This window comes from Diaphorina citri, unplaced genomic scaffold, assembly GCF_000475195.1.
Source record: "Diaphorina citri unplaced genomic scaffold, Diaci psyllid genome assembly version 1.1 scaffold942, whole genome shotgun sequence".
Classification (NCBI taxonomy): domain Eukaryota; kingdom Metazoa; phylum Arthropoda; class Insecta; order Hemiptera; family Psyllidae; genus Diaphorina; species Diaphorina citri.
In genome coordinates, this window is record NW_007378373.1 from 101266 (window position 1) to 117551 (window position 16286).

The following is a 16286-nucleotide window of genomic DNA, read 5'->3' on the forward strand; positions in this document are numbered from 1 at the left end:
AGTGCAACACCAGTAACGGTACCATTCTAGGGTGCGTACAAATCAAAACCCGATGCATGCAATGAAGAGGGGTACATGCTTTGGAGAGAGAATCCTCCAAACTGTACAGCACATATATGATATCAAAGCCTGAAAAAGATGGTTGGTTGTAAAGGCAGAAGAACCTGTTTGGTGCTTCACAGATGGTCTGTTACAGAAAATCTTTGTAATAGAAGTCAAAGCTCAAACCCATCATCTGAGAAAACCTTCAGAACTTATTTCACCCAAATATGGAGGACGTCCCTGAAACCAAAGAATACATGCAACAAGTTCAACTCCAGATGTATTTGTTAGGCCGCAAGAAAAGACCAATATTTGACGAGGTGGCTAAACCCAATTCAACGAGGAGACATATGAAGTTGTCTCGATCGATTGTTGAGTTTGATATGGTCACCTGATTACATATGATCTGTCTTACACCGGAAGACTACGGATTTTCGGAAGATAATCCATATTCCCCAAACTACAATGGTCTGCTTTAATAAGCTTTCCTAAGGTCAGCTAGTTACGCTTATGTGGTAGGTTGCATCTGCCTTGTAAAGCCCTAGTCTAAGGTTCGATTGTCCCCGACCGGGGCGGATTTTAATCCTCTGATGGAAATGTTTGTTCTCGGAACGTCTGCTCGTTCGTCGCTATCCTGTCTTCTCTTCCTCTCCTTTATCGATTTTCGGGACGATAAGACCTATGGAAGCTGTTACAGTTTCTCTGTCGAAGACCTCATTTTTTTTCAATCAAAAAGAAAAAACTAGCTTTTCCTATATACTATCCTTTAAACAGCAACACATACATGGATTGTAAATAAAAATTTATCAATTTATACTCTTTATATAAAATGTATCTACTGTAAATTCCTTTGTATATATGGAGAAGCGATGAAATATATACAATACTGTAATGTGTTTAAATTACTTCTACAACAGTCTTTTTTATTTCCATGCTTCCAGTTCAACATAATTCAAATCCATTTTCTATGTCGTAGAAAATACAACGAAACATCAATTTATATCAACTGTACTATAACGAGCAACAATTTATATCTCTCTTCTTTTATGACTTCTCTTTGGATGCATGAAACCAAATTCGCATCTTCTACCCATGTACAACAAGTGACAATATTTTCAGCAGCGGAAAAATTCAAATTAAGATTCTCGCAACACCAGCTGCTATTACTACAATCCCATCAAAGTTTCTAAGGAGTTCATGATGAAAACGTGAATGGGCATCCAAAAACTTGTACTCTCTGACTCTTTTTATAACCCGCTCTACATGGACTCTTAAACTTGCAATCTTTTTAGTTTCTTTGACATCAGTTTTAGACATCTTGGTTCCAGCTGATACACTTGGAGGCCGTTTTAAAAAACATTGTCTAGCTCGTAAGATGGAATCCAAGTTCTTGAACCCCCTATCTGCAAGAACAACTACACCAGGAGACAATTTGTCTAAATATCCAGAATCTTCCACAATTTTCATATCACTTGCTCTCCCACCATAACCTTGAGAAATAAAATTAATCATCCCTGAGGGGGTTATAGAAATCAGATACTTGAGGGTATTACATGATTTATAATCAGACCATGTTGATGCTTGAAGAGAAGGATTCATTGGCTTTTCAATTTCAATTTCAAAACAATCAATGATTGATTCGACATTAGAAAAGTTGGCTTGAAATTGAAGAGGAAGATTTCTTTTAATTTTGTCACTACTGGGCCAAAAAATTAAAGTCTTAAGGAGTGAAGAAATTTTGGGCACAGCATGGTTGAACAGTCTAGCTACAACACTGGTTGATGTTGCAAAAATATCTGCCAATACATGAAATGGCTCATTGAGGCGAACTTTACGTAGTACAATGAGAACTGCATTTTCCTCAACACAACCATGGGTGATTAAATGTTTAATAAATCCTTCTAGGTTTTCTACATCCAACCCAAGGTAATACCTGGGGTTTTTCATCATGATAGAAATATTAGAACTCCGTATCAGAGCCTGGTTTACAGATGAAGCACAAGTTGAGTCAGAAGATACACTATCAACATCTGACAAATGAAATGATGTATCAGATTTGTCACTTTTTGAAGTGAAAATTTCATCCTCTGTTTCCTTCTCTTCTTTTACATTCTTCTTCACACACTTCATACATTTCAAGTTTTTGACCATAGAAACATTATCTGTCTGGCATGATTTACTTCTAACAGTTGGCTTTGGAGGATGTGGTTTTAAAAGTTCAATCTGAAACATTAAAAAAGTCTAGTTCACATCTTTACCCATTTATAATATATATACACAAGAGTCAAGAAAGGGAAATGCTTTTAAATTTACTTAATTTTTACCAAATTCATATGAGAAATGTATTTTACTCTGTTCAAAGCTTAGTACCTACATATAAAAGAAAACCCTGGTGGGGAAATATTACCTGAGAAGCTTGATCTTGTGTCCCAATGACTTCAATTTCAGCTGCTGGCTGAAATACTTCAACATCTTCCATATGATCAATACAAACTTCTTCTGAAAGATTTTCTGTTGGAATATCTTCTTCAGTGTCTATTTCCATGCAAGTCATAGTTTGTTGAATAATTTCCAAGTGTCTTTTCTTCAGTAACACTGATCGCTCCTTTTTGGTGTGAGTTATCTTCCTGTCTGGTTGACAGTCAAATTTGTGAGGCAAAACACCAGGCTTAAGTTTCAAGCGAAATACTGGTTTATTTTCTGCCTTCAGAATCTTGTATCTTGCCCAATCTTCAACATCAGTTTCTGGCTGTAACAAAATAAAAAATGGACCCATCTTATGATATATCTAGATATGTATTGTATTACAAAACATTATTTCCAGTGTATAGGTATTGCCTATCCTATACTAACTACCTAAATGAGAAGTAGGTATATTATTTTCTGTACCTACCTAGGTAGGTACCTATAAAAAAAAAAAACACTATGATAACAACAATTAAACACCATGGAAAAACTTTATACCTACATTTATAAAAAGGTTTATACTTACATCAAAATGATCTTCACAGCAATAATAGCTACCTTTTAGGGATATTTTGGTTCTCTTACAATAGCAGACCATTTATTTCTCACTTTTCCTGATGGCACAGAGAAGAAGAGTTTCTCAGGATTTTCTCTTTTTAGTGCTTGGACATTTGGGTACAATACAATATGCCAATGATGTGGTGGTCATTTTTAGAGTTATTTAATTAATTTCAATCTCTATCACTTTGGAAAATGTACTATTTAAAAAACTCTTCTTTCAAAGCTACTGATAAGCCCTACGTTGAAGCAGGCATGGTTTACGACCTCGCATGAACTGACGTCATCCACGAGAAAATGGCTGCCCGCGAAAATTTTGTGTGCGTTTCAAAATTCGGAAATTTCAAACGAAGGATTTCTCCTCTTAGGAAGCCTCAAATGAATTTTTAAGCATTTCTATTGAAATCAGCGTGTTTCGAACTTCCTTTATCAGCGAAGAAAAAAAAATCTGGTTGTGCCCCATTGGAACTACAATCTTCCATATCCAAAGTTCACCACCTCTCTTAACTACTACACCATTGATTCTGTGTTTGATACTTAGGCTGTATGTAAATTCCACCGCCGATTTTTTCAAGGGCCCTCAAGGGACATTTCATGTAATTACCTATTAGTTTGGTTTGTGTGGACATCATCTCATGTCAACTATTAATTTCTGACAAGTGAGCGTGAAAACATGTTTTGGTGTTTAGAAATTGTAAGTCATTTCATTCACATCTCTCTAAATATTTTAATTCTTCGCATCCAAATATTCATGTTTTTACGGATGCAATACTTAGTCTTCAGAAACTTTCATATGTTCAAATAAATAGCATCAGAAAGAAAGTTAAATCCAGGTTCTACCATCGGGGGAGTTTACATATACCCTTTTTTTTCGTAATCGGGGGAATTTACATATGACCCTACAGGAAGTAATTTTGAAATCGGGGGAATTTACATGAAATCGGGGGAATTTACATTCGCCCGATACTTACAATGGACGTGAAGCATAAGTCGTTTACTAACTGTAGGTGGGACCCCGTTAGCTGCAATACACTGGTAGGCACCCATCTCCGATCTTGTCACCTTGGTTAGCGATAGCACCTCGCTTTCGACGGAAAATACTGGAAGGAAAAACAATAGAGCTCTTATTGTACTGTTCCAGTAGGATTAGTCCTTTCATCCCAGCAGTTCTCAAGAAATAAGGGTACCTCGCCTGGCTTCGGGTGAAAATAAACCCACGCTCTCGATATTACCAGGTGACACTTTGTCTCTTTATATCATATTCGGCCTCTTTTTCTCCTACCTATGGTGGTATCTTTCCTACATACCTACATACTCAATTACTCATCGCGTCTCTTTTCTCTACATGTCCAAACCACCTCAATCGTGGATTTTCTGTCATTTTTCTGGATTGATCCAGCAGATTCCAGCACATAAGAGGGAAGAAAAAAATGTGTCCCTCATCGCCCATCTGATAAGGGACATATACTACGGGGTGTGGACACTGCTTCACCTCAAAACCCTCAGGTTACCTGTTTGGTTGGCTGATTATTACTCACCTTTTTGACTGGACGGTGGGTTGGAGCGGACAATGATCTCCTTGTTGTCTTCGCGTCTCCACGTAATTTTAGGCGTTGGGTAGCCTTTAGCTTTGCACACCAATTTGGCGGACCCTCCTTCTGGTACCATCATGTCACCGGACGTTTCTTCCGAGCTGATGTCCGGCGGAATGACCACCTCTAGAAACGCCATCTGATGAGGGACCACGGAAGTGATAAAAGTGAAATTTGTACTCTTATTGCAAGTATAAACTCCCAGCAAGAAGAAGGAGAAGAATGGACACAAACAGCGCAAGATAGACCGAGGTGGAGAAGGCTCATCAGAGCAAGTTTTGGACCTTCACGGCCTGTATAACCGGATAAGTAAGTAAGTATTGCAACGGATTATGGTAGAAAAACAGTACTTTCACATCTAATGAGCTCCGATTCAGGACAGGTAAAGGTAGAAACACACTGATACAGAAGTGGTAAGGTACATGAGCTGATGTGAGATTGTGAGCTCACTTGACGTGATAGTATTGTGTTTCTATACCTTTAGAAGGTACTGACGAAGAATCAGCAATTCAGCACCTACATAAGTGGAAAGAATTGTCTGTATTGTGTCTCTCTTCTCGCCCATCTGATGAGGGACATACTACGGAATGGGCATGCTACGACACAGACCACACGAGTCTAAGGCCAGCCACTCCCTATCCTGACACCCTCATATTTACACCTGATCAGGTCCACCTGTCAGGTCTAACCGATAGTGTGTGTGCTCATCAGGTAGACTTGACAGGCAGACCTGATGAGGTGTAAGTACCTGACAGTGAGTGGCTGTTCCAATGTTTTATTCTGTTTGATAGCAGCTGTTTGATCGTTGCGAAACAAAAACCACGGTGAAACACCTTTCTTATTTCCCAAGGGGTTCGAACCCACAACCCCGGGAACCGGACTCACCTGTTTGGTCATCGGGTTGGTGTTGACCTGACACATATAATAGCCGCGGTCCTCCCGACGCACGCTGCGTATGTTTAGAGTCCATGTGTTCGCGTCGTTATGAGTGACGCTGAGACGCGCATTGTTTGTGATAACATGTTCGTGAATTGCTAGGACAGCCTTGGTGTCTGCCTTGATCCAGGCCACCTGAGGGGGAAATGAATGAGAAAGTATTCAACTTGGGGACGCGGATGTACGTTGCAATATATTGAAGAGAGAGAGAAAGAGAAGAAACACATTACCTATTTTTAACGTTCTTCGGACGCTCTAAAGCCTAAATGGATGTGTCGAAACAAGGTACATGACCCAAAGTTGGCCATGGTCAGCAAGTTCGCCACCCCCCAATAGATAGGGTTGATATCAAGAAAGGAATGGTTTTTGACATGAAGGGGGCCTATACTCTATCGTCATCCAGGAAACATCCCAAATTCAAGAAAAAAGGTCATCAAACATTGTATTTTTTCAACATTTGCAGGGTCAAATGTTGAACAACAACATACAAATGTTAAAATGGAAACTGACAACCCCGGAGGCAAGAAAAAAGAGACTCCTATGAAATTCATAAAGAGGACATAAAGGTCGTAAATATTCATTTGAGGAATTCCATGCTTTCTCCTACAATGCAGCATGAAATACAAGTAGGCCCTCCTTAGGTCCCAGGGAAATAATTAGTTTCCGGATGCCTTGCGTTTTGGAAGGGAGAGATGGAGAGAGAGAGAGAGAGAGAGAGAGAGAGAGAGAGAAGTTAGGGAGATGGTAATGTATGTGGAAAAAAACTAGGTAGGTAGGTGCTTTGAGTAAGTAGGTAGATACCTATAGCTGAACTACGTAAAAAAATAATTGGAGTAAAAAGTACCGTAAAAAGTTAGAGAGCAACTAACTGCCAAAGAAAATTTGCGAAACAAAATTTGGTTGGACTGTGACAGCGAAAAATTTAGTAAAGAAAAAGAGTTTTGTTTTTTTGTTTTTTTTTTTTTTTTTTTTTTTTTTTTTTTTTTTTTTTTTTTTTAAGAGGTTTGACAGAGGGAACTGTAACTCTAGGGTCTTATCGTCCCGAAATCGGAGAGAGAAGGAAGACAGGATAGGAGAAAGCCAGCCGTTCCGAGAACGAACATTATCCCATCAGGATAAAATCCGCCCCGGGCGGGAATCGAACCCGCGGCCTAGCGCTTACAAGGGAGACGCACTATCAACTAAGCTAACAAGGCTGGCTTAGCTAAGCCTTTAAAATCCTAGTTAAAGTAGTTAGTCTCAAAGTGACTTAGGTAGGTAGGTAGGTACATTTTTTCTCCCCTACTTTAATGGAAATTTATTTTCATTCAATGTTACAAGCTTCCCAGCTGGATACTTAAAAGAGAGAGATTTCCCGCAGGTTTTTGTTTCTCCACCTCTTCCCTTCTTCCTACTCTTCCCTTTCCACTTCCCTAGTCTTCCTGATTCTTTCATTTCTTCATGTTCTTAGATTTTGGTTTCATGTTGTTTGGACATGATAGTTTACGTTAGATTTTGTTTTTTTTTTTTTTGGAAATGAAATTTTTTTTCCTTTTTTTTTTTTTTTTTTTTTTTTTTTTTTTACATGAAATTCACCTGGCAGAGTGCCGAAAAGGCAATAGTGGTTACCTGAGAGAAGCCATACAGGGTGTTCATAAAATCGTAAACAGGAAATGTCTTACTTATGTATGTTGCAAAACCCTTGAAAGTTAAATACACTATACCTCGATCAAAAGTGGACACACCTTTATGTCCACAACTGGGCATCCAGGAGTGGTCATTTTCAAACCCGTAGTCTCCTTAAACTCCTAATCCTGAGAGAAGCTATACAGGGTGTTCATAAACTCCTAATCCTTCCAACTTCCTAATAGATTAGGTACAAAAACCTACTACTGTGCCAATCTCCTGGACACGGACAGCAGGTAAGTAAAGTAAATTTCTACATCCTTACCCTGTAAAGCATCAAGCTCCAGATAAACCTACTTTGAACTTTAAGTAATCCAAAGTCATCCCAACCACTTTAAGTAATCTTAAAGCGGGGAATTTGTCCCGGAAACAAATCTCGAGTCCAGGATTTCCGACCCATTATCCTGTCCCGTCTATTATCCCGGATTCCCGGCTCTCTTATCCTTGATTCCTGGTTTCCTTTGAATTCCTGTTTCGTGCGAATCGTGAGTGAAATGTAAGGGGAGAGGCTAAAGGTGAGTGAAAATCATCAAACTGAGATATTTAACTTTAAAGTTTTCAATTTTTCATCAAAATCCTTGAAAAGTATGTTTACAAAAAACGCTGTAAATCATCGAAAAAAAAAGTTATCACTGCAGTTCAAACGCTGGAAGATAGAGCGCACCACGTTCTATTCAAAAAACTGGTTTACGCAAAAACGGCAAAAAATCCATATTTCCCTTTTTTCACCCAGCTCCTCAATTGATAGTTTTAAGATTAGGGTCTTAGGGAGTCAGCCTTGTTAGCATAGAAGTCAATGCGTCTCCTTTGTAACCGCTAGATCGACTAGATCGAGTTGGATTCCCGCCCGTAAGGATTTGGGGTAATTTTGGGAACTAATGAAATAGATTGGGGTTTGAGGTGTTATTTTTATGTCTATCTTTTCAAGATTTTGACATTCCGATTTACAAATCTCCTGATTTTATTGACGACAAAAAAGGTACCTATAGGCTTTAGGTATCTAATACCTACCTTAGGAAAAAAAGGCTTCCTTAGGTAACTGTATCTACCTATTCAAACAGGGAAGAAAATACTGGAACAAAATCACAGCCCCCCGTTAAGCTCACAGTTCACAATGATATTATTTAGTAAACAAACACACATAACACTTCTGTATTGACTCTATCACCTCCCCTCCGTTTCCCCTCCATCTTCCCCTCCCAAAATTCCCAACCCTTCCTCTACCCCTCCAATCATCTCTCTTCTCCCTCCCATTCATCCCGTCCCCGAAATTCCATCCTATCATATCCCCCCTCTAATAAATAAATATACCTCTCCCCTCCACTTCTCTTTTCAAATACTTCTGCCCCCTCCTTTACCCCTCCTTTCCTTTTCTCCCTCCCCTCTCTCAACCCTACTGATCTGTTCTGTGAAATGTAAAATATTTGAAATTCCTTCTCGCACACACTTGATTTTTTATCAAAATATCTCTCTCTCTCTCTCTCTGACATTCTCTCCCTCCTTCCTGTTTTATCCCCCTTTCCCTCTTTTTCCCTCCCTCCTCTCCCTCTTTCTGTCTCTTCTTCCCATGAAGTTCAATTTCTTCTTCCCACTCAAATAACATCACATACTCCTTATTTTTATTTCAATCTTATTTTAAATCCCTTTTTTTCTCACCTCTTCTTTCTCCTCCCCTTCTCTTCCTCCTCCTCCTCCTGTTCTTCATCATTTTCTTCTCCTTTTCATCTTTATCCGTGTCTTTGAGTCTCGTCTCTGTATATTATCTCTTTCTGTATATTGTATACTCCTACTTTCCTCCCTCCTTTCTCTCTCTCTCTCTCCCTTTTTCTTATCTTCCTATCATAATAAAAAAAGTTTAGGAAATGTTTGAATGTCGCATTCATTGAGGGCAATATTTGACACAGTACCTAAATTATTTATTTATAATATAAATACCCATAATTTGTCCAGTTGTTGACAGAAGTTACCATTCGCCACTGGTGGAAGTCTATTTTTGTAATTTCAAGTCTCACTTTCCTGGTCTATTATGAATACCAAGACAAGACAAGACTAACTACTTAAACCACGGTAACAGATTCATAGGTACATTTCGCGAATATTTGGAGGTCAAAAATTGACAATTTACCCACGGCTCTGATTCCTGATCTATTTTCATTCCGTCGCCACTATGTTCCAGGTTCAAGTGATAGTGATGTTTTTTTTTATTTTTTTTTTATTTTTATTTTTTTTTATTATTATTTTCATTTTTAATTTTCGACATAAAGCCTGTCAACAGCAATTCTTCTCAATTCCTTCTTCCTACTTTTTCTCCTTTCATTTTTACCTTGTTCCTCTCTCTCTTTCCCTCTCTCTCTCTCTCTCTTACCCTCTCTCTTTCTCCCTCCCCCTCCTCTTGCTTTTTTCCCTCTCTTTTCCCTCTCTCTCTCCCTGATAGCTGATAATCTTTATCCTCGCTTTCTCGCTCCTCTCTCTTTTCCTTTAGAATGGGTTAGAGTTGTTTTCAATTTCGATCTTTCTTCAAATTCTCTCTTCCTGCTTTCTTTCCCTCGCATTTCTCTCCCTTTTTCCTTCGGACTAATTTTCAGCCAGCATTCTATCAATTGTCAGGAATAGATATTCCACAGTGCTTTTCACATTGCATAACTACAACAAATTCCAGGCGTTCATACAAAACGGGTTGGTTTTGTCATTTTGTACAACTTACTCTTTGACTCAAATTTGCCAGCTTAGTTAGCTTGGTGAGCCTATCTTGTAAGCGCTAGGTCGCGGGTTCGATTTCCGCCCGGGGCGCAATTTATCCTGAACAGATAAGGTTCGTTTCCGGAACAGCTGACTGTATCCTATCCCTTCGCGTTCGGGACAATAAGACCTTAGCAGTTACAGCAGTTATTGAACCTATATGAAAAATATGTATACTTAAAATGTCAAATAAAAATTACAATTACAGTTCGCTTTATTAAACCTCTTTAAAAAAAGACTGAAATTTGAAAACGGAAAATTTCATCCAACATGGTTAGTGGGCCTAATATCTGCGGATAATTGGCAGTGACTGAATCTACCTAAGTACCTACCCTCCCCCACTGACTGTAGCTATTGGATTATCACAGTATGATATGCAGTGCTAGGGGTCTTATGTTACTTACGCTCCCCCACTGTGCTCATCTCATCACATAAATAAATAATTTACACGGAGAAAATTTCTGCACCTTGCTGCTATACATACAGGGTGACCCAAACACAAAATGAACCATGTTTTAATTATTTTTTTACTTTACCGAATCATAAGGTTCGTCGGACATTGGAAGCGTATAGTCGCCTGAAAAACCCAACCTATGAAAATGATAGAGGCTTTCGTTTTGTAGGTGACTACGCGCTACTAAAAGTTGCGCGACTAAAAGTCTTTTTGGTCATTCGACTAAGCTCGACGATCATGTTGCTTCACCAAACCCACCTGTATACTTATGTTCACCAAAATGCTAACCTATTTATTTTATTGTAACCTCGTCTGCCTTGTAAGCCTTACAACAAAAGGCCACTTTGAGGCTTGCTGTAGGAAGGGATAAACAACCAAGAGATGGGTTGGGGGTTAGGCTTATACGGATCTGCCTTGTATGCGCACCGTATCCTAAACGGATAAGGTTGGTTCTCGGCACTCGAAACGGCTGCCCTATCCTCCTTCTCTCTTCACTTTCAGAACGATAAGATACCTTAGTAGTTACAGCTCCCTCTCTCAATCCTCATGGAAAAGAAGAAGAAGAAGAAGAAGAAGAAGAAGAAGAAGAAGAGAGAGAGAGAAACATCTTTTGATACACCCTGTATAGGTAGACACGATGCCGAGATGAAGTCTAATTTGAATAATTATAAATAACATCAAAACAAACTCTCTCCTCCCCATTCCCTCCCTCCTTCCCCCTCTCTCCCACCCTGTAGTGCCTTAAAAACAACATCAAAGCAGTCCCTCCTATTCTTCTTCTTCTTCTTCCTTCCCTTTCTTTCTTCCATTCTTCCCTTCCTCTAACTCCCATCTTCCATTCCCCTCCTCCTCTCCTCTCTAATTCCTTCTCTCCCTCCCTCCCATTTCTATCCCTATAGTATAGTAATACATTATAACCCATTCTTCAGTTAAGGGAGATGGATGGACTGTGTTACTGACTTACTATGTGATAATGTATTAATGTACTCACATAAAATATACACACTAATACACGCCTTTAATAAAAGAGTTAGTTATGTACGTTCATCTAAGTAGATATCTAAGACTTGAAAATTTCCAAGGATAAGGCTAAGGATAATCCTACAAATTTAGAGCACTAATGAATTTTTAAGCATTTCTATTGAAATCAGCGTGTTTCGAACTTCCTTTATCAGCGAAGAAAAAAAAATCTGGTTGTGCCCCATTGGAACTACAATCTTCCATATCCAAAGTTCACCACCTCTCTTAACTACTACACCATTGAGTTCTGTGTTTGATACTTAGGCTGTATGTAAATTCCCCCGATTTTTTCAAGGGCCCTCAAGAGAGAGAGAGAGAGAGAGAGAGAGAGAGAGAGAGAGAGAGAGAGAGAGAGAGAGAGAGAGAGGTTTTGTGAGAAATTGGAATCATGTCGACTGTGACTGAGATGGGAGGGAGGGGAGAAAGAAATGAGAAGGAAAAGATAAGAGGGGAAGAGATGAAAGAGGAGGGGGGAGAGAGAAAAGAGGAGAGGGGAAGAGATAAAAGAGGAGGGGGGATTCCTTTTCCCGCCAGAGAGAGGGAAGGAAAGAGGAAAGGTAGGTAAATAGAAAGAAACTCCAATTGAATTTTTGAGACATTTGTTGTACTTTTTTTTACAGTTTTATCTTCACTGTGTTGGACTAATTTTTTTGCATTTTTTGTAACTTTTTACACGTAAATCGACCTTTTTTTCCCCCAAATGCATATCTTACATTTGAGAAAGCAGAGGAGGTATCGGAAGGAGGGAGAGAATAGAGAAAGGAAGAAAGATAGAATCGACAGAGAGGAGAGAGAGAGAGAGAGAGAGCTATATTTCCTATCTCTTACGTTTTTTTTTTTTCCTTTCTAACCAAATGTAGGTAGATGGATGAGTTTTATTTTTTACTTAGAAAAAAATAAAGAAAAAAAAGAAAAGAGGGAGATAAAAACCGCGGAGATTTTCCGAAGGGGAAAAACAGCGAGAGATTGAAAAGAAATGAGAGGAGGAGAAGGAGAAGAAGAAGAAGCAGATTGAAGAAGAAGAATAAAAAGCAGAAGAAGGAGGATGAGGAGGAGAAGAAGAAGAAGAAGAAGAAGAAGAAGAAGAATAGAAGGGAGAGGAGGGAATATTATACAGGCTTTTTCCAGACTAGGTTTTTCATTTCTAGCCCATTGAATGGGGTTGTAATGGTGTATTTTAGTTTGATTGAAGTACATACATATCTTCAGCCTTCAAATCCTACCTACATGTTAAGAAGAACACCTATAGAATACCTACATAATAATGTTTGCATAATAAATCAAGAAAAGAGCTACAATACAACATATTGTTGAGCAAACGGAGTAAGTTTCAAGTTTTAATTCTGTCTGAATCTGATTCACTATAAGGTTTAGTTTTTTTTTATTTATTTATTATTATTATTATTATTATTTTTTTTTAATCTATCGAATCCAATGAATTTGGATTTTCAAAGAACTTTAGGTTTTTCATTTCTAGCCTCTTTACTTAGAAAAAACCTTAATAATTCAAAGGTAGCCAGAAAAATTGACAGCGACCATGTTAAAGCAATAATAAAATCAATAAAAATGTGCCAAGAAAAAATTTCACGTGCACAAAGTGGGGAAACAATTGTGAGAAAATTTGAGTGAGCAAAGTGCAGTTATCAGTGCGTCAATTAGAAGTGAGTGCTCATGCTTCATTCAAAAGGCGCTGGTGCTTTCTCCCGTCCATTTGAGTAAACGGAGCTTTGAAAAATACAAGGTGCATGAAGAAAATAGAATTCTTAGACGAGTAAGTTTATTGTAGTGAGAAGCAATATTGCAGGAAATGTAAAAATAGACAAGTTTCACCTAAAGTGGCTATGATTTAGACATTTTATGTAGGTATGTAAAAATGGCTATAAAATTTACATGTATAAAAAGGCAGTAGACTGAACTAAAAGAGAAGGAAGAAATATTTAAAATTTAATGTGCAGCATAGATAATAATATTTGGTGAAATTGAATGTTGAAAAGGATCAATTAATCGATTAATGAATGTACGTATTCTAAGATTTATAAGTACATAATAATTATGAATAATACCTATTGATGAGGTAAATCTCTTGTAAATAAAACTAGAATGAATGAAAGCATCACCATTCTAAACGCAACATTCCTTAAAAGTGCGTAATTATTCTGGAAAATAGAAGACTATATTTCTTGAAATTAAGTGCCTGTTCCAGAAAGAAGTTTACATTTCGTATATCACAAAAGTTGATATGACATCAAATTACTGAGAAATGGTACCTATCTCTTTCCCGGACCGAATGTAAGTAGGTAACTAGGTATTGTGGATAGGCTATGCCTACATTGCCAACTGAAGAGATGCTTTCTGTAACATGCTCCAAAGTCTCCAGACAGTTTCAAAAGTTCAGAAATAATTTATAGAAAATTGTAATTCAGTCGTTAATTTTATCCACAGAAATCTATAATCTAGAAGAATATTTTGAGAGTGCATTGTGCAAGAAAAAGAGGTAGTAAGCGACGGACGGTGCAAGGTGCAAAAGTGCGTACTAGGTGGGATCATGCGTGCGCACGCATTTCGTGCTTCCCCTTTCGGCCGGGGAAGGGGAAGCGTTGTACGCACCTTCATCGCGGAACTGTCGGTGGGAAACACAATGCTCCCTCCCGTGTTCACGTGCGTGTCTGTCACGCTAGAACTCACCCGGTGACCGCCTAGATTGTTCACCACGCACGTGAAGATGGCGTCACGTCCCTGGGCGATCGTCACGTTCTCTAGCGGGTAGAGGAAGTCCGGCTCGAAACCGCGCACCGGGACTGAAACAGAGAACGGTCGGAGAACGGGTTTGAGTTGTGGTCACAGTGAGACAGGGTGAAATTGAGGAGCTGGGTGCAAAAAGGGAACATTATATTGGGAATAAAGGGAGAACGGGCTCTAGTCTTGATTTTAAATCATTACATGAATGTAAAATCAAAAAATCAAATCAAGAAAAAATAATAAACTGAATATTAAACAAATGAGGTAGGTACATAGGTACTGATTTTCTTTAATCACGATCGAATAAATTACGGGCTAAAAAATTCCCGGAGGGACGGACCCAGCTTGTTTTTTCCTGTCTCGTTATGTTTCTCTTATATTCCCTCATCCTTGTATCTTCTCTTTCTTCTTCCTCTTTCGATGGCTCTTGTGAAGATCTAAACTCTTTAGCTCTTCAAACAGGCTAATTCTTCTGACCGCTTCCATCGATACCTAATACGTCTGCTTCAATATTTCTTTAATCACTGTAGGTTATATTCAAATTTTCAACCAAAATCAAACCATCCCAAAAAATGGAGTGTTAAAAAAATATGGAGAATAGAAAAGAGAAGGATAATTCAACGAAAAAAGGAAAGAAGAAGAAGAAGAAGAAGAAGAAGAAGAAGAAGAAGAAGAAGAAGAAGAAGAAGAAGAAGAAGAAGAAGGAGAAGAAGACGAAATATTAGAAGAAGGATAAGAAAGAAAGAAGAAGAAAAAGAATAAGAAGACTGGTCAACACTCCTTGATATTATTTGTCTTTTGTTCTGGGAAATAAAAAATATCAAGTTTTAGTATTCCAGAGGATATTACGATATGGAACTTCTGCCTTGGGATGTGCTTAGCCCATTTTCAATAAGATGGTACAGTAAATCCCTGTGAATCACTCAGGTGAAGCACCACAGGGCATGGTGAGTGTCTGGATGGGTGACCACTGGCCTGTAGACGACTCTGCAAGTCTGCACTCCTCACTTTTTCCTCCATGCGTGGAAGAAATTGGCAAAAGATAGGTAGGTATCTACAAATTTGGAGGTTGATTCTTCAAGTACAATGGAGGAGTTGCAATTGGGAAAATATTATTAATAAAAGGTCGATTCCTACGTAAAAAGTTGAGAAAAATCCGAATCTGAGGTCAAAACTCCGAAAAAGTAACTTTCAAAGGTCGAAAATTCAATTTTTAATTGCCGTTCTCATGAAAAAGTTTTAACAGTTGTGACGTCAGATTTCACGTCAAAACGCGCAGAAACGCTTGCGCACAAACAAACGAAGCGGAAGTCATGAATTATGACGTCATCGCCTACGGGAGCGTATGCCGTTTTGGTGCTCACTGCAGCATTGTAGGATTTTTCCCAATATCTCAATAATCCTAACATCCAATGTTTACCTACCATGCCTACCTGTTGCTATGCACATTTATATGTCATACTACTCATTTTCCTCACGAGGCTGAGTGGGCCCCGCAACAGCCAGTCACGGAATCAATCATTTGGATGATACAAATTTCTTAACCCCCCCGGGAATCGAACCCGGGTCTCCCGCGTGCAAGGCGAGCGCAGTGACCACTACGCCGTGGGAGCTGATTAGAGGGAAAATAGAAAGCCGAAGTTATACGAGTAAAATGAAAATGGGGACATGCACGGTTCGTGAAATGTTACATTAACATGCAGATTGCAGACGGTTCCTAGTTCAATGCCCAGAGTTGTCAACAAAAATTGCGCAGAGGAAGAAGAAGAAGAAGAAGAAGAAAGAGAAAGAGAAGGAAGAAGAAGAAGAAGAAAAACCAAAGGGGATTGGTGAGTGAAGGAAAAGATTTTATCAAATTGGACAGGAGTTAAAGCAAAATTTTGTCACCTAAATATTAATCTCTCCCGATTATTAATTGTACTTCGGACTTTAAATCGGTTCTCCCTGTTTCCCTCTCTCTCTCTCTTTCTTTCTAATTTCTCTTCAAAATTTACCCATTTTTTTTTTTTGTTGCAATGCCACAGCTCCCCTTCCTAACTTGTGGTTAGGTAGCGTAATTAATATTTGTAACAATC

The 16286-nt window shown here is 38.6% G+C and overlaps 2 protein-coding genes across 4 annotated transcripts in view; both read right to left on the reverse strand.

The window, feature by feature from the left end:
• LOC103513223 overlaps positions 1 to 3276 on the reverse strand; it is an 8328-nt gene extending 5052 nt beyond the window's left edge. Inside the window, exons 1-3 of one of the 3 annotated variants that reach the window (XM_026826494.1) lie at positions 3035 to 3276; positions 2450 to 2791; positions 1197 to 2265 (exon numbers count right to left, since the gene is read on the reverse strand). In XM_026826494.1, the coding sequence (XP_026682295.1) occupies positions 1197 to 2265; positions 2450 to 2791; positions 3035 to 3106 (1483 nt within the window). In that variant the 5' untranslated portion in view covers positions 3107 to 3276. Of the gene's footprint in view, positions 1 to 1076; positions 2266 to 2449; positions 2792 to 3034 lie in introns of those variants that run through there. The other 2 variants (XM_017445728.2, XM_008478038.3) reach the window with 2 other exon arrangements.
• Positions 3277 to 3694: 418 nt separating this feature from the next.
• Positions 3695 to 14270, reverse strand: LOC103513236 (lachesin-like; the record flags this gene model as incomplete). Its single annotated transcript, XM_026826485.1, has 5 exons — positions 3695 to 3718; positions 4021 to 4166; positions 4605 to 4797; positions 5544 to 5729; positions 14080 to 14270. Coding segments are annotated over 5 exons (740 nt in total), but the record flags the coding sequence as incomplete, so codon positions are not given.
• Between the last annotated feature and the right edge of the window lie 2016 nt (positions 14271 to 16286).